Genomic DNA, 23,774 nt, shown 5'->3' on the forward strand with positions numbered 1-23,774 from the left:
AATCACATTTCCAGGAAGGCATCCCAAATTAATTTCTCTTCAGCCCAGCTTGTATCCCTTTGCGTCCTGCCATTTCAGCAGTTTCCTGCCAACTAATCACTTGTGTACATATGCCACTGTAGGCAGAGAATGTTTCTACCAACTCTGATGTATTGTACTCTCCCAAGCGCTTTGTAGTCAGTGCTTAGAACAGGGCTTGGCACTTAGTAAACTTTTAACAAATACCTTAATGACTATTGATATTATTGCAGTGCTTGGCAACGAGTAAGTGCTCAAAAGTGCTTAGTACTGACTCATACACTTCCTCGTAACTTTCCTCCTATGTAAATAATTTCAGTATCTGTCTTCCCCCACACGTACAGGGCAGGGGTTTCTCCATCTAAATCTAGGATAGTCGCCCAACTGCTTGGTAAAGTGCTCCTGAATATAGGCCCTCATGTATTATTGATTGATTTTTCAAGACAAAAGCACAAGAACTAAGTCAATCAGTAGTATTTGAGCGCCGAGGAGGCGGGGAATCCACGGTTACTCACTTTACTGCAGGTGGAGGATTGAGACGAGGAAACCCTGGCTTCTGGGCTTTTCCTCTCAGTCGGCTGCTTCCTAAGGGGAGACCCACTTCCCTTCTGACACGCTGTAACGGGCAAGGCAGGGACTTTGCGCGTTGCGCTCTGGATTGGAGAAGAAGCTATGCAGAGAACTGAGTACGTTGTCCTCCCACAGTAAGCACTCAATACTTATCACTGATGATGCAGAGCACTTAGGAGAGTGTAATAGAGTAAATAGACATTATCCTTGCACTCAGAGGAGCTCACAGTGGAGTGGGGAAAACAATGTTAAATTATAGGCAAAGGGGAAGCCACAGAGTATAAGGAAAGGTACTTAAGCGCTATGGAGGCGGGGTGCATTCCTGAGTGCTTAGCGGGTACAGACTCAGTGCATAAGTAATGCAGGAGCGAAGCAAAATAATGATTTTTTTTAAGAGATTATTATGTGCAAAACACCGTTCTAAGCACTGGGGTAGATACAAGGTAATCGGGTTGGACACGGTCCTTATCCCGCATGAGGCTCCCAGTCTTAATCTCCATTTGCAGATGAGATAACTGAGGCGCAGAGAAGTGAAGGGACTTTCCCAGGTCACACAGCAGATAAGTGGTGGAGCCGGAACTAGAACACAGGTCCTTCTGACTCCCAGGCCCATTTTCTATTCACTAGGCCACACTGCTTCTAACTATAATAATTATTATTATGTTACTTGTACAGCACTTACAATATGCCAAGTACTGTTCTAAGTACTGGAGCAGGTACAAGTTAATCAGGTTGGACACAGTCCCTGTGCCCCAGGGGGCTCGCACTCTTAATTCCCATTTTCCAGATAAGATAACTGAGGCCCAGAGAAGTTAAGTGACTTGCCCCAGGTCACACAGCAGACAAGTGGTGGAGCCCGAATTAGAACTCTGCTCCTTCCGACTCCCAAGCCTGTGCTCTATCCACTAGACCATGCTTAAAATGGGATTTGGTGGTGAGAGAATCACTAGGGAAGGCTTCCAGGAGGGACTCTGACCTTTTTTGTTTGTTTTGAAGATGGGGAGAGCAGTGAACTGTTGAAAGTAAGAGCTTCCAAGGGGGTGATGTGAACATGAGGTTGATGGTGAGAAAGAGGAGAGTGAGGATAGTGGGTAGGTCGTTATTAGAAGAGTAAAGTTTGCAGGTTGGGTTGGAGGTACATGGCGGGAGAGAGCTGATTTGAAGGCCTTTAAGCCTTCCATTATTATATTTCTCCTTCCAGACTGTAAACTCATTGTCGGTAGGGAGTGTGTCTGTTTATTCTTACATTTGTGCTCTCCCAAGCGCTTGGTACAGTGCTCTGCACACAGTAAGTGCTCAAGAAATACAGTTGAATGAATGAAAGCAACGGTGAGGGGTTTCCGCTGGCTGCAGATGAGTAACCACTGGGAGGTATTTGAGTCAAAGACATGGGCAGAACGAGGAGGTAAATTGCACAATATCATGACTAGAGTAATATTGTGACACTTGGGGTTGTGAAGTCTAATGATTATTTTATCACAAAAATGGACTTTTTTTGGCTGTTTAAATATATTTTTAATTCAAATATTATTCCTGCAGCTGACAGAGAAGTCTGTACACGATCAGATATGGCGGACAACAGTGATTTAATATCCACTGCTGGAAGGAGTTTTTTGGCAGACACTTCCATTTTTGATTCCAGAATTACAGAAACTACTAAGGAAAGCTCGTTTATTGAACCTGCCTTGGGTGTTGAAGGTAACTGTAGCACTTGTTCAGCTGTAGATGTTTTTAAAGTGAAAATTACAGTAATGATAATACTTACGGTATTTGTTAAGCACTTATTCATTCATTCAATAGTATTTATTGAGCGCTTACTATGTGCAGAGCACTGTACTAAGCGCTTGGAATGTACAAATCGGCTTACTATGTGCCAAGCTCCGTTCTAAGCACCGGGGTAGATACAAGGTAAATCAGGTGGATATAGTCCCCGTCTCACATAGGACTCACACTCTCAATCCCCATTTTAGAGGGAACTGAGGCACAGAGAAGTTAATGACTTGCTTGAGGTCACACAGCAGACAAGTGGCGGAGCTGGGGATTAGAACCCACGACCTTCTGATTCCCAGGCCTGGGCTCCGTCCACTTGAGCATGCTGCTTAGTTCTTTTAAAGGCAGGATCTTATGGGTGATCTTTACCAAACATCTTGAGTTTTGTACTTGACAAATGATGGGCACAACAAAATAGGGAGATGAGTTAACTGGTAGTAGCCTACTGAGTGCAAAGCAGTCAGTCGTCTTCATTGAGCTTGTACTGTGTGCAGAGCACTGTACTAAGCACTTGGGAGAGTACTCTATATCAATACACAGATACTTTCCCTCCCCACAATTCTAAAACTGCATTAAGTCAATGTGCAAGTATAACAGAAGCAAGAAAAACATTCTCTGCTTTCATAGTGCTTATAACTTAATGGGGGAGATAGAACATTGATAATTTCTAGACTGTGAGCCTGTTGTTGGGTAGGGATTGTCTCTGTTGCCAAATTATACTTTCCAAGCATTTAGTACAGTGCTCTGCATACAGGAAGTGCTCAATAAATACGATTGAGTGAAAGAATGAAAGAAATAATTTTGGTATTAAGCGCTTACTGTGTGCAGAGCACTGTTGTAAGTACTGGGGCAGATACAGGGTAATCAAGTCGTTCCACGTGAGGCTCACAGTTAATCCCCATTTTACAGATGAGGTAACTGAGGCACAGAGAAGTTAAGTGACTTGCCCACAATCACACAGCTGACAAGTGGCAGAGCCGGGAGTCGAACCCATGACCTCTGATTCCGAAGCCCAGGCTCTTTCCACTGAGCCACGCTGCTTCCCCAAGAAATAGTGGCAGGAGGAGGGAGAGCTAGGCTTTAACAAAGCCAGTGGGCTATTGAGAAGAACAAAGTCCCAGTTCTACCACTTGCCTGCTGTGTGACCATGGGAAAATCTGTGCCTCAGTTTCCTCATCTGTAAAGTGAAAGTATTTGTTCTCCTTCCTACTTAAGACTGAAGCCCATGGAAATTGGGACGAATGTCTTGTTCCTACACCAGCATTTAATACAGTGCTCGCCACATGGTTAGCTCTTAACAAATAACCCAAATAGCTAACAGTGTTAATTTGCAACACTTTTAATTTCATACATGTACATTTACTGGTACACCAAACCGGAAAGATTTCCTGGAGGAGGTGGGATTTTAGGAGGACTTTGGAATTAGGGAAAACTGTAGTCAGGCTGATTTGGAGGGGAAAATTGTTCCAGGCTAGAGATGGGTTTGAGCAAGGAGTCACTTTAAGGGACAGAAAATTGATGAAAAGAATCACTTGGGGTTATTTCTTGAGCTCAGTGCAGCCGTTTGGGGCGGGTAGAATATGGACTGTTGTGTGACACTGGAGTTGGGAGGAAGGAAATGGGGACTAACCTAACCACATTTCTGTGGTGCGTTACACTGTGAGTGCAGTGCTAGATTGGGTAACTTGAAGTGATGACTTGGTGAGTCGTTCCACCTGATCTTAAATATTCCCCTAAAATTAAGGCAAAAATACATGAAAATATCCTCACATTCCCATGTTTCCAAGCTAACCTGCTATCAGCCCTTGGCCTCGCTACAGTAAAGTAGATTTTTCACAACCATATCTCAACTGTGTATCATTCAGAACATTTATTTCATGAATATTCCTACCTCCAGAGGCATCAGCAGGTGAATCATTTAACATTTTTTTTTTAAATAATGGAAGTAATTGATTTGGATCAATCAGTGGTATTCAATTAATCGTATTTATTTAGTGCTTATTGAACGCAGAGGACTGTACTAAGGACCTGAGACAGTGGAATACAGTGGTGATTTCTGACCACAAGATGTTAAAGCAGCTCCTCCATTAAATCAGTGGTATGCATTGAAGCACTTACTGTGTGCAGAGCACTGTATTAAGGCTTGGGAGCATGTAATAAAGTAGAGTTGGTAAACATGATCCCAGCCCACAAGGAGTTTACATCTTAAGCCAGCCAAACGAAACTGATTCTATGGAACTTTGTGCAATTTTTCCCCAGCTGTAAATTTGACTTAAAAGCCCTTTACAATTTATAAAGTCTTTGGTTTTTTTCAGCTATATTCATTCATTCATTCATTCATTTATTCAATCATATTTATTAAGCGCTTACTGAGTGCAGAGCACTGTACTAAGCTCTTGGAAAGTACAGTTCAGCAATAGAGAGAGATAATTCCTGCCCACACCAGGCTTGCAGTTTAGAAGGGCAGAGGCAGACATCAAAACAAGTCAACAGGCAACAATATAAATAAATAGAATTATTGATATATATACACATCAAAACAAGTAAACAGGCATCAACATAAATAGAATTAAAAATGTATACATTTACAAAAGTGCTGTGGGGCCAGGGAGAGGGCAAAGGGAGTGAATCGAAGCGACATGGAAGGGAGGGGGAGCTGAGGAAAAGGGGAGTTTAGACTGGGAAGGCCTCTTGGAGGAGGTGAGCCTTCAATAGGGCTTTGAAGGGGGGAAGAGTGATTGGTGGATTTGAGGAGGGAGGGCATTCCAGGCCAAAGGTAGGACGTGGGCCAGGGGTCAATGGTGGGACAGGTGAGAATGAGGCACAGTGAGAAGATTAGCAGCAGAGGAGCGGAGTGTGCGGGCTGAGATGTAGAAGAGAGAGGGGAGGTCAGGTAAGAAGGGGCAAGGCGATGGACAGCTTTGAAGCCAATGGTGAGGAGTTTTTATTTGATACGAGGTTGATAGGCAACTACTAGAGATTTATGAGGAGAGGCGTGACATGCCCAGAATGTTTCTGTAGAAAGATAATCTGGGCAACAGAGTGAAATATGGACTGAAGTGGGGAGAGGCAGGAGGTTGGGAGATCAGAAAGGAGGGTGATGCAGTAATCCAGGCGGGATAGGATGAGTGTACTAACGTGGTAGTGGTTTGGATGGAGAGGAAAGGGCACCTTCTTGGCGCTGTTGTGAAGGTGAGACCAGCAGGATTTGGTGACGGATTGGATATGTGGGGTGAATGAGAGAGCAGAGTCAAGGATGACACTAAGGTTGTGGGCTTGTGAGATGGGAAGGATGGTTGTGCCGTCCACAGTGATGGGAAAGTTTGGGAGAGGACAGGACTTGGGAGGGAAGATAAGAACCTCTGTCTTGGACATATTGAGTTTGAGGTGGCGGGAGGGCATCCAAATAGAAACATCCTAAAGGCAGGAGGAGATGAGAGCCTGGAGGGAGGGAGAGTGAAGAGGGGAGGAGTTAGAGACTTGGGTGTCATCCGCATAGAGATGACAGTTGAAGCAGTGGGAACGAATGACTTCTCCAAGGGAGTGAGTTTAGATGGAGAATAGAAGGGGACCAAGAACTGAACCATGAGGGATCCCTACAGTTAGTGGATGGGAAGGGGAGGAGAAACCCACGAAGGAGACTGAGAATGAATGGCCAGAGAGAGAGGAGGAGAACCAGGAGAGGTTGGAGTCAGTGAAGCCAAGGTTGGTTAATGTACTGAGAACTGCACTCCTCGGCATAACCTGTTTAGTAACTTCTAGACTCTGAGTCCGATGTTGGGTAGGGATTGTCTCTCTTGCTGAATTGTACTTTCCAAGTGCTTAGTACAGTGCTCTGCACACATTAATCGCTCAATAAATACGATAGAATGACTAAATCCAGAATAGCTTAGTTGCTTTTACTTTATTAATAGTGTTAATTGTAGCTCCCTTCCCCCCCAAAACAAAGACTTGTGTCATTCAATTTTGGAAATGCCCTAAATCACTTTTAAACTTTTCAGAAGAAATGCCACAGATTGAAACCAGGGTGATTTTGGTCCAAGAAGCTGGAAAGCAAGAAGAACTTATAAAAGCCTTGAAGGTATGCAATTTAATGTGACCTCCATTTTTGGCAATCAGTGTGCTAAATAGTTTTGAGTGCTTTTAAATCTCATACCCGAGTCTTTCTTCCACAGACCATTAGAATAATGGAAGTCCCAGTTATAAAGATAAAAGAAAGTTGTCCTGGAAAATCGGATGAAAAATTAGTAAAAAGTATTATTAAAATGGTACGTCAAGCATCTGATTGCATGCGGCATGCTGCACTTCCCTTGATTGCACTCTCTAATTTCTATTTATTACAATTAGATCTAATAGAGGCACAAAAGGTGCATGTGGATGCATTTTAAAGTTTGCTGAGTAGAAAGTGTGCAGTGCATACTTTTTAATCCACTTTGGTAACTGGCTGCTTCTGAAGCCTTAAACAAGAATTTCTAGTACAACATTAAGGAAGTACTCGAAGTAATTTGATATCCTTAATTTGGACTGTTCTAATAGTACATTTCAATATCATTGCTCTCATTGAACTTGCGTGTCCATCATGCATTTTAATTTATCACTAAAACTTTTAATCTTTGTTGTAAAAGTAAATAATGATTTTTAAGTTTCCCGTTCTTCCTTTTTTTAACTGATGGCTGTTAATTGTATAGTAATGAATTGGACAGATCGATATTTTTGAAGTTGTTGTACATATACTCCACAATGCTTTTATTGTCCTTCATAATGTTAAAATGATGAAAAAGCACCTAATCGCTCCTGATTAATATTAAGTATTATATGTATTTTACTTGTACTTCAGGAAAGAAGTTGAATTGAGCTGTTTATATAGGACTGTTTTTGGGAAGAGATAATTCTGTATTGTCATTCTTCTTTCAGAGGCTATAGAGGATTATATTCCCTATTTGAAAACTTATCAGATTTATAAAATTTTACACAGGATTGTTCAAAACCTCTGTGTTATAACTATTGACTTTAAAATTGTTTGAAATAGTTTAAAACCTTTCTAATAATAATAATGTTGGTATTTGTTAAGCGCTTACTATGAGCCGAGCACTGTTCTAAGCGCTGGGGTAGATAAAGGGTAATCAGGTTGTCCCATGTGAGGCTTACAGTTAATCCCCATTTACAGATGAGGTAACTGAGGCACAGAGAAGTTAAGTGACTTGCCCACAGTCACACAGCTGTCAAGTGGCAGAGCTGGGATTCGAACTCATGACCTCTGACTCCCAAGCCCGTGCTCTTTCCACTGAGCCACGCTGCTTCTCTAAATAACATTATTCCAAATTGGATCAGTGGAAATCTTCTGGACTGTATTTTTGGTCATTAATTTGATTCCTGAAGTGCAAGAAGTAAGACTAAATTTGTCTAATGAGGTGATCTTGAAGCATACTTTCTCAGAAAGAAGCTAATGAGATTTACCAGAGTGAAGCTGTAAAATGTAGTGTGCTGGTAATATGGAATACTATAAAATCGAATTAGTAAGCATTTTCATTAATTTGAGACACTTTCTGTAGTCTATTGACTATGATATGATTAATGACTTATCCTTTTCATAAAAATCAAGGAAATTAAAATGCCCTTTATAAAGGCGGAAACAGTAAAGGAGCTTGAAGATGCTGATTCTCCAGAATTTGAGAATATATTTGTGGTCAAAGATTTCCAGGATTCTGTCTTTAATGACTTGTACAAAGCTGACTGTAGAGTTCTTGGACCACCAATCATACTGAACTGTGCACAAAAAGGAGAGGTAAGAAATAATTTTCATTTCAAGAATTTCATGTTTTTCTAACTTTTTGGTCTCAACTCCAGTAACTCTGAACCCCAGTCAAAGAGAAAAGGTCTCCCTTCTCCCATCCTTATTTTACTATATTGCCTGAGTCATTTTTCTAAAACATCATTCTGCACATATTTCCCTTGCTTTAAAGTATTCAATCATTCACTGTCCTCCCACTGCATCCTGATTCGTCAACCCCAAGCTAACTTAACCTCTCTCCCGCTCCCTTTTGTTTGTGGCCTTCCTTGCTTGAATTCTTTCCCCCCATGCATATAACAGACCATAGCTCTCCTCATCTTCAAATTCCTTCTCAAATCACATCTCCAGAAGGCCTTTCCAATTCATTTCTCCTTTTTCTGGTTTAAATCTTCCCCCTTCCTGCAACTGGCACTTCAGTACCTCTGTGCCACCTGTACATTTGTATACTCACAACTCCCAAAGCATGTGTTATATACGTCATTCTTCCTCTTACCTGCAAATTGTCTTTCATCTTCTCCCCGCATACTGATTGTAAACTCCCTTTAGATCTGGGATCATCTTTATTAACTCTGTTGTACTTTCTTGAGCACTGATGCTCTGAACACAATTGTGATCAATAAGTAATATTGATCGTTTGATCAATTGACTGAAATAGATCTAAACTGTCTAATGACCATGGTACTAAGTCTTGAACAAACCGAACTGATAATGTCCTTTCAACTTTTCTAGCATTCTAGAGAAAATGTGAAAAATATATTAAAGAACATAAATCTGCAACTGAAAAAAAGATGCTTAAATTAAGTTGACATTTTAGTTTTGTAATTTCTCCAACTTTTAGTGAAGACTTTTTTCCTTAGCATCTTGTTCAATTCCATCTCTTAGCAAGTACAGTTGTTAGATGATTCAAAAGAAGAAATAATTTATAAAAAGAAACCTGAGTATCTTCTTTAAGGATAAACTTTTGTAATTCCCCAATTTCATATTGAGGTTTTCTGTGTGCAGAGCACTGTATTAAGTGCTTGGGAGAGTGCGGTACAACAGAGTTGGTAGACATGTTTCCAGCGCACAACGAGCTTATGGGCTTCAGTCTCGTGCCAACCTCTTGCTCCCGTCCTCCCTCTGGCCTGGAACTGCCTCCCTCTTTATACTGAACAGGCCATCACTTTCTCCACCTTCAAAACCTCATTAAAATCACATCACCAAGAGGTCTTCCCTGATTAAGCCCTCATTTCTCTACTCTCTCTCTCTCTCTCCCTTCTGCATCACCCTTGCACTTGAATTTGCACCCTTTATTCACCCCTCCCTCTTCCCCACAGCACTTATTTTTATATCCGTAATTTACTTATTAATGACTGTCTCCCCCTCTAGTCTGGAAACACTGTGGGCAGGGAACGTATCTGCCCGTTTTGGTTATCTTGTACTCTCCCAAGTGCTTAGTACAGTGCTCTTCACACAGTAAACTCAGTAAATGCAATTGATTGTTCAGAGCACTATAATTACAAAATGAGGAAGAACAAGATTTGCTGCATTATTTACCCAGAGTTTACAGTGTATTGGGAATTGACAAACAATAATAATAATAATGCTGGTATTTGTTAAGGGCTTACTCTGTGCCAAGCACCGTTCTAAGCACTGGGGTAGATACTGGATAATCAGGTTGTCCCACGTGGGGCTCACACTTTTAATCCCCATTTTACAGATGAGGTAACTGAGGCACAGAGAAGTTGTGACTTGCCCAAGGTCACACAGCTGACAAGTGGCAGAGCTGATATTAGAACCCATGTCCTCTGACTCCCAAGCCTTTGCTCTTTCCACTGTCACGCTGCTTCTCGACTGTATGTGGTGGGGTCTTGGAGTTAAGAGACCATAAATTATAGAATAAGCCATATAACCAGGATAGCGTGGACTTTATTTGAGAAGGATTCCTAAAGAGAGTGTGTTTTTTATTAATCCTTTTGAAGGAGACAGGGCTATGTTTTGATAAAGCAGAGGAGAGAAGGTAATAATATTGGTATTATTTGGTATTTGTTAAACACTTACTGTGTACAGAGCACTGTTCTAAGCTTTAGGGTAGATACAGGGTCATCAGGTTGTCCCACGTGAGGCTCACAGTTAATCCCCATTTTACAGATGAGGTAACTGAGGCCCAGAGAAGTGAAGTTACTTGCCCACAGTCACACAGCTGACAAGAGGCATAGCTGGCATTAGAACCCATGACCTCTGACTCCCAAGCCCAGGCTCTTTCCACTGAGCCCCGCTGTTTCTCCACACCCAGTGAGGGGTTAAGATCTATTTATTTATTGATGCTACTGATGCCTGTTTACTTGTTTTGAAGTCTGTCTCCTCCCTTCTAGACTGTGAGCCCGTTGTGGGCCGGGATTGTCTCTGTTGCTGAATTGTACTTTCCAAGCACTGAGTACAGTGCTCTGCACACAGTAAGCACTCAATAAATAGGATTGAATGAATATGTGCTTTTGTAACTTGAAGCCCTTGGTAAAAAAAAATTTAATATGATGCAATGGTGCCAGGCAGCCAGAGTAGACTTGATAGACATGCTTCTTGCTGCTGTTTTTTAGTGGATTGGAGTTGAGCGAGGTTGTATCATTTATTCAATATTAATTTTACCACTTTCACTGTTACTAAGGCACTATACTAAGTTGTGTGGCAAAACATTAGACTACCAAAGATTTCTTGCATTGAATTTGGAGCTTGCTTTGCTGTTTACCCCTGAACTCAGGCTAAAATTACAAACAATGTTATGTTGGAAATTATCCAAGGTGGAAATAGGATTAAATGGGATTAGGGATTGTCTCTATTTGTTGCTGAATTGTACTTTCGAAGCTCTTAGTACAGTGCTCTGCACAGAGTAAATGCTCAATAAATACGACTGAATGAATGAATTAATAATAATAGTAATGATGGTATTTGTTAAACGGTTACTATGTGCAAAGCACTGTTCTAAGCTCTGGGGGGGATACAAGGTGATCACCTTGTCCCAGGTGGGGCTCACAGTCTTAATCCCCATTTTACAGATGAGGTAGCTGAGGCACAGAGAAGTGAGATGACTTACAGATGTTCTTCCCCTTGTCTTTATTTATTGCCATTGTTCTTGTCTGTCCGTCTCCCCCGATTAGACTGTAAACCCGTCAAACGGTAGGGATTGTCTCTATCTGTTGCCGACTTGTTCATTCCAAGCGCTTAGTACAGTGCTCTGCACATAATAAGTGCTCAATAAATACTATTGACTGAATGAATGAGTTGAGATTAGAACCCATGACCTCTGACTCTCAAGCCTGGGCTTTTTCCACTGAGCCAAAAACTTCCACCAGGACCTGGTGGATAGTGCTATGTATCTCCTAGGGTCCATGATTGATCCCAACTCCCAAAGCAGCATGGCCTAGTTCTCCCAACTGGAGAAGCAGCTGGACTCCGAGCCTGGGAGTTCAAAGGTGATGGGTTCTACTCTGGCTCTGCCACTTGTTTGCTGTGTGAACTTGGGCAAGTCACTTCACTTCTCTGTGCCTCAGATACCTCATCTGTAAAATGGGGATTGAGACTGTGAGCCCCACGTGGGACAGGAACTATGTCCGACCGGATTTGCTTGTTACCACCCCAGAACTTAGAACAGCACACGGTAAGCACTTAACAAATGCCATAATTATTATTATTAAACCAGACACGATTAAAGTGGGGATTTAATTAGTAACACAAATGGGTGGAGATTACAAGAGAGAACACTGAAAGATAGGGTTTGCCAGACAATATTTACGGTCCCTGATGTTCATTCATTCAATCATATTTATTGAGCACTTGCTACATGCAGAGCACTGTACTAAGCGCTTAGTATGTACAATTTGGCAACAGAGAGAGACAGTCCCTGCCCAACAACGGGCTCACAGTCGAAACGGGGGAGACAGACAACAAAACAAAGCAAGTAGGTGTCAATACGATCATAATGGTGGTATTTAAGTGCTTACTTTGCACCAAGCATGGCTCTAAGTGCTCTGGTGGATACAAGGTAATCAGGTTGTCCCATATTACAGTCTTCGTCCCCATTCTCCAGATGAGGAAACCGAGGCACAGTGAAGTGATGTGACTTGTCCAAGGTCACACAGCAGACAAGTGGCAGAGCAGGGATTAGAACCCACGACCTCTGACTCCCAAGTCCAGGCTCTTTCCACTAAGCCATGCTGCTTCATGACTGTCAGGACCAAGAAGAGGATCTGATTAAGTCATGCAGTTTGGCCATGTTTTGCCTGTGAATTACTTGAGAAGAATCAGGGAAATAAAGCATAGTCTAAAATAACCTCCAAACTAAGATGACGACCAAATTCAGTAAAGGGTGGTCTACTTGTGTTGATTGTGTGTGTGTGTTTGTATTCTTCAATATGGGGCAAGTATTGTCTCTTGCCTAGGAAAAACTATACAATGTTTCTTAAATATTATTTTTTCTTCTTGTAGGCTCTGCCATATTCGTGTCGTCCACTCTTCTGTGGTAGTATGCTAAATCTTGTTCTCTGCTTCACTGGATTCAGGAAGAAAGAAGAACTGGTAAGTAATTTGGAAAAGGCTGTATTAAATTTTTCTTAATATTTTTAGATGTTTTTGTTAAACATTTCAAATCTCAAGTCTTTGAAGAGTGTTAGATCACACCATTTTGATGAAAACATTATTGACTTGTCAGCTTTTTAAAAAGGCAATTATGTAGCAGCTATAAAACATTACATTTAAGGAAAAATACATTTCTAACCACAATGTAAGAACTGGAGTCTGCAAATTCTATTGATTAATTCCATTAATTCTCTTCAATTGGTTGTTTCTAGAAGCTTTAGAAATTGGTATCCTCAATTTTCTGGCCCTGGTTTACCTCAGTGTAAGCACTGAAATCAAGGAGCAGCCATTTTTCTTTGTAGCATCAGGAGTAATTACCTGAATTAAAAAGGTTGGTCTATAAAATAGTTTCACTAGGAAAACGCAAATAGTAATGAAGAGTTTATGTAATGCCATTTTTACATTTTATTTTCTGGAACTCTACTGAATATTTGTAATCGATTGTCAAGGTGGTAAAAGAAACATTAGAATTACTTTTAAAAATGACTCTCCTGCAATATGATGGTATTTGTGAAAAAGTGAATAAGATGAATTAATATTTAAGTTCACTTTTGTTCCTGTATACTGGTAATGTGATTTCTAAATTGCACTGACTTGAATCTTCAGGTCAGGCTGGTGACATTGGTCCATCACATGGGAGGAGTAATTCGGAAAGATTTCAATTCCAAAGTCACACATCTAGTGGCAAGTTGTACCCAAGGAGACAAATTCAGAGTATGTACACTGTGGTATTTTAAAGCATTTCTGCATTAGATTCAGAAAGTAGCTAATTACTTTGCTACATTAAAATTTTCAAGGAGGAAACTAGAATGTAATGATGTGAGTTAAGTACTGTTCTGAACACCTGGATAAATGCAAGGTAATCAGATTGGACACAGTCCCTCTGTCAAGTGGGGCTCAGTCTTAGGAGGAAGAACAGGTATTTAATCTCCATTTTACAGATGAGGAAACTGAGGCTCAGAACAGAGTTATGATTAGAACCCAAGTCTTCTGAGTGCTGAGATAGATACAAGATAATCGGATTGGACGCTGTCTCTGTTCCAAGTGCTGTTTCCACTAGGCCAAGCTAATAAAAGCTTTAAAATGTCTGAGAGGGTTTTCTTGGAATTGCGATATACTCAAACTATTAAAGCATCTAAATGTGTCTTAAATTTATTCTAACATTGGCATATATGCAAAATGGATAACAGGAATGGATTCTTAACTCTTGAGATGTTAATAGATCCGTCTCGCAGACTGTGTCTACCAACTGTGCTATATTTTACCCTCCCCAGTATTTAGTATGGTGCTCTACACTTGGTAAGCACTCAAAACATGCTTGATAAATTTGTTAGTTTACTTGGGATTACAGAACAATCTATTGGACTATTGAGTTCTGCACTGAGGAGCCTTATTTCCAGCACTTTCAGCCCAATAAGACTTTCAGTCTGTTTATTACTTTTATCATTACATTACAGTGGAAGAAAAACTAGCAATTTATAACTTAAAATATAATAAATTCAAGCAAGACCTGGGTTCTAATTCAAGCTCCTCCACTTGTCTGCTGGGTGACCTTGTGTAAATCACTTAACTTCTGTGCCTCGGTTACCTCAGCTGTTAAAGGGGATTAAGATTGTGAGCCCCGTGTGGGACATGGACTGTGTCCAACCTTGTATTTATCCTACCTACCCCAGCTCTTGGTTTAGTGCCTGGCCCATTGTAAGTGCTTAACAAATGCCATTTAAGAGGGAAAAAAAAATGGGAATTTAATTGAATCTGATTTTTACTTTAAACTTTCACAAATATGTATAAAATGATTATTTGATGTTCAGTTGTGATACAGATTAGAAAGGTGTGATTATTTCAAATTTGGATTCACTATGTGAACTGAAAAGCCCTATTTAGTTTTAAGATTTTAGGAAGCTACAACTTTGTTCTTCTTATAACTCTGAAAGTCAATTTAAGGCTTTGATAACTTTAATTAGTTTTTCAGTGGCAATTATTTTGGGGAGTTCAAAATTTTCTCCTTGGGATTACTAGGTTATGATTTTTGATCTTCAAAAAGACTGCCAAGGTGTCTCATTTTTGCACATTCAGGTCTCTAGCAGTTCAGCGTGCAAGGTCAGACCTCAAGCAATTGTACTGTTTTGAGTTTGGCTTTTTTATGGTATTTATTAAGCACTTTTTATGTGCCAGGCACTATACTAAGTGCTGGGGTGGATGAAAGATAATCAGATTGGAAAGAGTCTCTGTGCCACAAAGAGCTAGCGGTCTTAATCCCCATTTTACAAATGAGGTAACTGAGGCATAGAGAAGTGAAGTGACTTGCCTGAGGTCACAGAGCAGAGAAGTGGTGGAGCTGGGATTAGAACCCATATCCTCTGAGTCCCAGGCCTATGCTCTTTCCACTAGGCCATGATGGTTCTCTTGAGTTACCTAATACTTGTGGTATTTAAGTGCTTTCTATATGCCAGGTACTAAATTCTGGGGTAGATATTCTGATCAGACACAATCCCTGTCCCAAATGGGACTCACGGCCTAAATAGGAGGGACCACACTGGATTTTATATTACCCTCTTGCTGAGCCACAAAGTAATTTGATCCTTCTATGCTTTCGAATGAGTACAGAGTTACCCAGTGGAGGGTGCTCTGTCATTCATTCATTCAATCTTATTTATTGAGCATTTCCTATTTTCCAAGCACTTAGTATTTTCTAAGTGCTTGGGAGAGTACAATATAGCAACAGACACATTCATGCCCACAATGAGCTCACAGTCTAGAGGGAGAGACAGACATTAATATAAATCAAATACAGATAGATACAGATACATAATAATGTTGGTATTTAAGCGCTTACTATGTGCAGAGCACTGTTCTAAGCACTGGGGTAGATACAGGATAATCAGGTTGTCCGACGTGAGGCTCACAGTCTTAATCCCCATTTTACAGATGAGGTAACAGTCAGAGAGAAGTAAAGTGGCTTGCCCACGGTCACACAGCTGACAAGTGGCAGAGCCAGGATTCAAACCCATGACCTCTGACTCCCAAGCCGGTGCTCTTTCCACTGAGCCACGCTGTTTCTCTACATAGATATGTGATGTGGGGGTGGGGGGGAGGATGAATGAAGGAGCAAGTATGAGCGGCGCAGAAGGGAGTGGGAGAAGAGGAGAGGAGGGCTTAAACAGGGAAACCTTCTTGGAGGATATGTGCCTTCAATAAGGTTTTGAAGAGGGGGAGAGCAATTATCTGTCTGATGTGAGGAGGGAGGGCATTCCAGGCCAGAGGTAGGATGTGGGCGAGTGGTCAACGTCGAGATAGACGAGATCGAGATACAGAGACTTTATCATTTGGGTGCTTCTTTGACATTCCATAAGCCTCAAGATCTTTAAAGTAGTGAAAGATAATTCACTCTGTTCTTTTAACCTTGGAAGTGGGGTCTCTTGTCAGTTTGACCAGCTGGTCAGAACCTTCTGAACAGAACTTACATCTCCGGTCAGAGAACATATTTCTATAATGACCCTTTTTATCTGCTGACATTTAAGATTTATTTGATGGTTTTCATATTGGTTAGACCCTTTTCTTGAATTACATAAAGGAGTTTGAAATTCAGTTGAAAAGTAACTTAGTGTACAACTCGGTATTCTGGAAAGAGATTGAAAATATGATTTTTAACTGTCAAATATGGCAAGTTATAATGAGCATGTAATTGGTGCAGTTACTGAATTATTTATTTATTATAGGTTGCAGTGAGTCTGGGCACTCCAATTATGAAACCAGAGTGGATTTACAAGGCCTGGGAGAGGAGAAATGAACAGTAGGTGTTTTCAAACTCTTAAGTAGCCTATGTTGCTGTGAAGTCTAATTAAAGATAAATGTTGTGGGGTAACCCTCAGGAGGATAGTAAGCAATTTCTATTTTGAAGGGGGAACATGGAATTTTGATTCGTATTGTTATGAAGGGGAAACGGTTGCTTTACCTTCCCTTCTTAAAATGTTAATCACTTCTTAAAATGACTAACAGAATTCTCTCAATTCCAATGACAGTTATGATGCAGATCAAACTTACTGACCCTCTGGAAAAAAAAAAATGGGAGCAGTTTTTAGACAGGATTCTCTGTAATTTAATGCCTTCTGCTAGTGGAAATAGCCAAGAACCATCACTTAGCATTAAAATATCTAGTGGCTAGAGCTCAGGCCTGGGAGTTATAAGGGCCTGGGTTCTAATCCTGGTTCTGTAATTTTGACAGCTGTGTGACCTTGGGTGTGCCACTTAACTTCTCTGTGCCTCAGTTACTTCATCTGAAAAATGGGGATTAATGCTGTGAGCCCCATGGGGGACATGGACTGTGTCCAATCTGATTAATTTGAATCTACCGTAGCACATAGAGTGCCTGGCACATAGCCCTTAACAGATGCCATTAAATAAACATACTTGTTCCTCTCTGATAACTTTTCAGAAGAATGCAGTAGTAGTAATTTGTATTTATTGTGCCTCCCCTGGGCACACCGCATTGTTCTCGTATTGACTTTCCTCGTGTCTTCCTATATAATAATAATGTTGGTATTTGTTAAGCACTTACTATGTGCAGAGCACTGTTCTAAGTGCTGGGGGAGATACAGGGTCATCAGGTTGTCCCACGTGAGACTCACAGTCTTCATCCCCATTTGACCAATGAGGGAACTGAGGCACAGAGAAGTTAAGTGACTTGCCCACAGTCAGACAGATGACAAGTGGCAGAGCTGGGATTCGAACCCATGACCTCTGACTCCCAAGCCCGGGCTCTTTCCACTGAGCCACCCTGCTTTTCATGGGTTCTAATCCCACTCCACCATTTGTCGGCTGTGTGACTTTGGGCAAGTGACTTAACTTCTCTGTGCCTCAGTTACCTCGGGCTTGGGAGTCAGAGGTCGTGGGTTCGAATCCCGGCTCTGCCACTTGTCATCTGTGTGACTGTGGGCAAGTCACTTAACTTCTCTGTGCCTCAGTTATCTCATCTCTAAAATGGGGATGAAGACTGTGAGCCTCACGTGGGACAACCTGATTTCCCTGTATCTACCCCAGTGCTTAGAACAGTGCTCTGCACATACTAAGTGCTTAACAAATACCAACATGATTATTCCTATATTGCCTCTGTTGCTAGGACCTGGGGCAAGAAAGTACCAGCCCACCCCCCAAAGTCTGCTTTTATACATTTTAAACTTAAACTCAAATGTTTGTACAATGCTCTACACATAGTAAGCACTTAATAAGTATGATTGAATTGAATTCATTTCCCTAGCTTCACTGGTTAATTGGAAGTTAACATTCTACTACTATCCATTTTTTAACCTAAAGTTCAAGTAGGTTAAAAAAAATCAAACTGGTTGAGAGTGTGGTTTCATGTGTTTAAACATTTCATAAATTAAGCAATCAACTTAAAAAATAGTTTACCTACCTGAAGCTGGTTTTTTTCCTTTATTTTCAGAGATTTTTGTGCAGCTCATGATGATTTTCGAAATGAATTTAAAGTATCTCCATTTCAAGATTGCATGTTGAGTTTCCTGGGCTTCTCAGATGAGGAGAAAGCTAACATGGAAGAAATGACAGAAATGCAGGGTAATATTCATTTAAGTTTTAAGAAGTAGGAATTTCCTTAAACACTAGGCTGGTTAAGTGGTTTTTGGTGGAACTCTATTTTAAATATTCAGAAGCAACACTATGGGTAATTTTCATGTATTTTTTCTTCTAGGGGGAAATTTCTTACCTGTTGGAGATGAGAGGTGTACTCATCTTGTCGTTGAAGAAAATACAGTAAAAGAGCTTCCATTTGAGCCTCCAAAGAAACTTTATGTTGTTAAGCAAGAGGTAAGTCATTTTTATAATTTATTAGTTTATCAATGGTTTACCATAATGATTGTCTCAGAGTAAAATTGAGTTTTTACTGTTCTAAAGTTTTGCTTTTTACCCCTCTTGGTTATAGTGGTTCTGGGGAAGCATTCAAATGGATGCCAGAGCTGGAGAAACGATGTATCTATATGAAAAGGTATACAAATATTTACATTTGGAAAATAACTATCCTAGTTAATAGTTTGAACTCTTAGGAAGAAAAGAGTTTTCAGTATTCTACATCCAGCAGTCTGCTACCCTCCCTATCATGACTATGTATATATCCTAAGGAAGTTTTACTCAGTATATAGATATATTTTAACCACATCTGTATAAATTGAAGTGCAAGTATTCACATTCAGGAAGTACAGTTATTCCGATTTATCATGTTTGTCAAAGCTCAACAGAATTAGTTTGTGCCTTACTTTTCATACACTGATTAAATTGCAAATATGCTTTAGAGAACATCTTATGCTTTTCTTTTCATGAGAAGTAGCATTGAAGTAGCCTGGGAGTCAGAGGACCTGCGCTGTAATTCTGACTCTGCCAGTTGCTTTTTGTGTCACCTTGGGCAGATCACTTAATATCCCTGTGTCTCAATTCCCTCAGCTGTAAAATGGGGATTACATTCCCATTCTCCCCCTGGCTTAGGCTGTGAGGCCCATGCGGGACATAGACTGTGTCTAACCTGATTAACTCGCAACTTTCTCAGATTATCATTAATATCACATTATCATTAATATCACAATTTCTTTTGGCTAGTTTTAATGGCCTTTCTTCTCCTCCAGTGCATTTGCCTCTCCGAGATGAGAATTTATCCACTTTTATACGTAGTTTGGCCAGTATGCCATTTCTTTTAATGTGAGAGTAAAACTGAGCGTCTTTGTTTGCAGGCCGATACTCCTGAACTCAAAAAATCAGTATCCTTGCTCTCTCTGAGTACACCAAATAGCAATCGTAAGAGACGTCGTTTAAAAGAGACACTGGCCCAGCTGGCACGAGAAACCGACATGTCCCCATTCCCTCCTCGTAAACGGCCATCCGCTGAACATTCCCTTTCTATAGGGTCACTGTTGGATATCTCTAACACCACAGAGTCTGGGAGTAACTATGGAGGTAAGTCAACAGTTGAATTCATTCATTCAATAGTATTTATTGAGCATTTACTATGTGCAGAGCACTGTGCTAAGATCTTGGAATGTACAATTTGGCAACAGATAGAGACAATCCCTGCCCAATGATGCAAAATAACAAATAACTCTTAGTGTTCTCTGGTTATACTAACAAGACTCTTGCCACGAATGAAGAGCCCATGGAGGAGCAGCATGACCTAGTGGGTAGAGCACGGGCCTGGGAGTCAGGAGGACCTAGGTTCTAGTCCCGGCTCTGTCATGTCTCTGCCGTGCGATCTTCGTCAAGTCACTTAGTTTCGCTGGGACTCAGTTACCTCATCTGTAAAATGGGGATTAAGACTGTGAGTCCTACATGGGGCATTGAAAGTGTCCAACCTGATTAGCTTGTATCTACCTCAGTGCTTCCTAATAGTGCCTGGCATGTAGTAAGTGCTTAATAAGAACTATAACAAACAAGCAATATCAGTTGCTCTTTGGAAGCCTAAGTGGAGGAGTGTTAGAGGCCAGGGCAGTGCAGGTTGGCTATTAAATGATCAACTTATTCAGGATACAGAATTCTGTTGAAGAATTCAGACAGTAGTAAAAGCCAAGCCAACCCCGATCAGGTCATTAGGCATAGTAATTCATGGAGGATGCATAAAAGAAAATCCAAGACAGTAAGTGAAACTTTGGATCATCTTTTTCCAAAACAGAATGTAGCTTTTATAGACTAGTTGAAGAAGCTTGAGCAGAAATCAGTGCTATAAATGACCAGAGATGTGATGATTTTTACTTCTCAGAAAGTACAGGAAGTAGAGTATTCTTACAAGACCCTTCTTTTGAAACTTTGAGTTTTGATATGAAAAATATTGCATGGTACCCAAGAACATTCACAGAAGTACAGCTACAAGATCCAAGGAAGCCAATTTATGAAGAGTTATCTAACCTCTTTAGAATTTGACAGGAAAGAAAAAAAACAGTCTCAAAGTAAAAATTCCTGGAACTTTACTGTCAAAGTGAAGCTCAGTACACTGAACCTTTCATAAAAGTTTCAAGTATGAGTGATCTCTCCTGTGCAAGTTTCCTTTTGTTTTAAAAACATAATGTAGCTTTTAATTTTTTCAGTTATATGTACCTAGTCATTATCTGAAATTGGATAGCACAACCAATAAACTTTTTTGGATATTAATGTCATTCAAAGGATAAATATTCTGTTTTTTTAAATGACCGTTAGCCTATGACAAAAGAAATGTAAGTCAGGCATCTCCTTCAATGCCTTCTAATATTCTGAGTTCCAAATTTTAAGTAAAAAGCAGTCATTTCCAAAATATGAAAAGTCAATACTACTTTTTGAGCACTTACTGTGTGTGGAGCTCTGTACTAAGCACTTAGAGAACAATAGAATTAGTAGCCCCTCTCCCACTCTAGACTAACCTCGTTATGGGCAGGGAATGTGTTTATGTGGTTATATTGTACTCTCCCAAGCGCTTAGTACAGTATTCTGCACACAGTAAGTGTTCAACAAATATGATCGACTAGTAAATAGCTTGGACTGTAAACTTATTTTGAACAGGGAACTTGTCTGCTAATTCTGTTGTATTGTACTCTCCCAAATGCTTAGTATAGTGCTTTGCACATGTAAATCTCTCAGTAAGTACTGTTGATTAACTATGACCCCTGGCCTCAAAGGCCTTGCAATCCAGCAGGGGAGACAGACACCAAAATAAATTCATTCAATCCGTATTTATTAAACACTTACTGTGTGCAGAGCACTGTCCTGAGCACTTGGGAAAGTACAATACAACAATAAACAGTGACATTTCTTGCCCACAATGAGCTCACAGTCTAGGTAAGAGAAAGCAGTACAGTTTGAAGATAACTTTTAATGTGCTATGGGTGAGGGGGAAGTGTGAATATCCAAGTATTTAGGTTATTTGGAAATACTGAAATGATTCAAAACAAGGTGGGTTTTTTATATATATATTTTTTAAGCACTTAATTTATGTCAAGCACTGTATGGTAATCAGATTAGGACCAGATTATCTAATAATTAGATTGGATAACCAGATTAGATAATCATGGGGCTCACAAAAGTGAGGTTGATTATTTTTATTTTATTGTTTTTTAGGTTCTTGTAGGATCTAAGCTATCTACTGTAGCTACGGTTAGAGTGCAAGTTCCTTTTGGATAAGGAATGTGTCTCTTTCCATTGTACTTCTAAGCAGCTAAAGCACGTTTTGACTAATGCGACATCTAAGAAAGTGGCAAATTCCTTGGTTGATCACATTCAGTGAATTCCTAGAGCACGGCAAGCTCATGTAGTTAGTTGTTGAATGTGCTTAGAGTCCAGGAGGGCAAGGTTTTTTTTGTCTCGCTACCCTCTAAAATAGATGTTGAATGAATAACATTGAAGATGGTGATGATGTGGGCAGGGGAGAAAAATCAAGGGAGATAGGCAATATTCATTCATTCAATCTTATTTATTGAGCGCTTACTGAGTGCAGAGCACTGTACTAAGTGCTTAAAAGGTACAATTCGGCAATAAACATCGAGGGAAAGGAAGTGTATCCACTAAGAGAACACGCTCCTGCTTAGCTCCTTACCTCAGGGATTGCTCTGGTTTCCCTTATCACAAAAACTAGGAACCCCCCTTTCTGAACCTTTGCCCACTCTTCTTTCTTGCGTGTCTTTATTATTTATGCTTACCATTTTTAAAATTGTTGCATAACTTAGTATCATGTCTTCCTATTACACCATAAACTCTTGTAGGGTAGGAATTGTAAATGCCTTTTGCTGCGCTTACAGTAGCCTCTCTCAATTTTATCATTACCAGTAACATTTATGGGGCACTTACTGGTTGCAGAACACCACTGTATACATTTGAAAGAATACAAAAGTATAATAATAATAATAACAATATAACAAATACAAAAGTAGAACAGAATCCCAGCCCTCAAAGCTTGCAGGCTAGTGGATAATAATAATAATAATGATAATATTAATGGTATTTAAGTACTTACTATGTGCCAAGCACTGTTCTAAGCACTGGGTTAGATATAAGTTCATCAGGTTGTCCCAGGTGGGGTTCAAAGTCTTAATACCCATTTTACAGATGAGGTCACTGAGACCCAGAGAAATGAAGTGACTTGCCCAATGTCACACAGCTGACAAGTGGCAGAGTGGGGATTAGAACCCATGACCTTTGACTCCCAAGCCTGTGCTCTTGCCACTGGGCCACACTGCTTCACACACACAAATTGCAGGTGGAGAAAGTAATACAGTGTATATAAGATGTGTAGTAGGTGCTACAGTTTTCATCATAATATAAATGCTTCAGTGGTGCAGAAATAGTACTTGGGAGATATAAACTGGAAAAATCTTTCAGGGGAAGATACTATTTCAAAAGAGCTTTCAAAATTGGGAGATCTGTGGTCTGATTTGAAAGTTGGGGCAGTCTAGATAAGGGGAAGTTCTTCAGCTAGAAGTTGGTGGTGGGAGAGGCAAAAATGAGTGAGTAGTTCTTTTATTTTTCCTTTTTAAAATAATAATAAATAATGATGGCATTTATGAATCGCTTACTATGTGCAAGCTTTCTAAGTGCATGCTTACTAAGCACTGGGCATTTATGAATCGCTTACTATGTGCAAGCTTACTATGTGCAAGCTTACTAAGCACTGGAGAGAAAACAAGGTGATCAGGTTATCCCACATGGGCCTCACAGTCTTAATGCCCATTTTACAAATGAGGTAATTGAGGCACAGAGAAGTTAAGTGACTTGTCCAAAGTCACACAGCTGACAAGCGGCGGAGGTGGGATTTGAACCCATGACCTCTGACTCCCCAGCCTGTGCTCTTTTCACTGAGCTACTCTGCTTGCTTTAATATTTCTAAAATATTTCTCACACACCTACTGTGTGTCAAGCACTGTTCTAGGCACTAGATACAAGTTAATCATGTCAAACACAGTGGCTGTCCCACATATTCTAAGTAGGAGAGAGAACTGGTACTGGATCCCCACTTTGCAGTTGGGGAAAGTGAGGCACAGAGAATTAAGTGACC

The 23,774-nt window shown here is 40.4% G+C and overlaps 1 protein-coding gene across 2 annotated transcripts in view; it reads left to right on the forward strand.

The window, feature by feature from the left end:
• Window positions 1–23,774, forward strand: part of ECT2 (epithelial cell transforming 2) — a 67,475-nt gene that overhangs the window by 8,837 nt on the left and 34,864 nt on the right. The window contains exons 2-12 of one of the 2 annotated variants that reach the window (XM_029073892.1): window positions 2,128–2,286; window positions 6,360–6,439; window positions 6,534–6,626; window positions 7,961–8,143; window positions 12,611–12,700; window positions 13,367–13,474; window positions 16,480–16,553; window positions 18,204–18,334; window positions 18,468–18,583; window positions 18,699–18,761; window positions 19,498–19,720. In XM_029073892.1, coding sequence (XP_028929725.1) covers window positions 2,157–2,286; window positions 6,360–6,439; window positions 6,534–6,626; window positions 7,961–8,143; window positions 12,611–12,700; window positions 13,367–13,474; window positions 16,480–16,553; window positions 18,204–18,334; window positions 18,468–18,583; window positions 18,699–18,761; window positions 19,498–19,720 — 1,291 coding nt within the window. In that variant the 5' untranslated portion in view covers window positions 2,128–2,156. The remainder of the gene's footprint in view (window positions 1–2,127; window positions 2,287–6,359; window positions 6,440–6,533; window positions 6,627–7,960; window positions 8,144–12,610; window positions 12,701–13,366; window positions 13,475–16,479; window positions 16,554–18,203; window positions 18,335–18,467; window positions 18,584–18,698; window positions 18,762–19,497; window positions 19,721–23,774) is intronic. The other variant, XM_039913108.1, reaches the window with a different exon arrangement.

The sequence above is a fragment of the Ornithorhynchus anatinus genome, chromosome 1 (genome assembly GCF_004115215.2).
Source record: "Ornithorhynchus anatinus isolate Pmale09 chromosome 1, mOrnAna1.pri.v4, whole genome shotgun sequence".
NCBI classification, from domain to species: Eukaryota; Metazoa; Chordata; class Mammalia; order Monotremata; family Ornithorhynchidae; genus Ornithorhynchus; species Ornithorhynchus anatinus.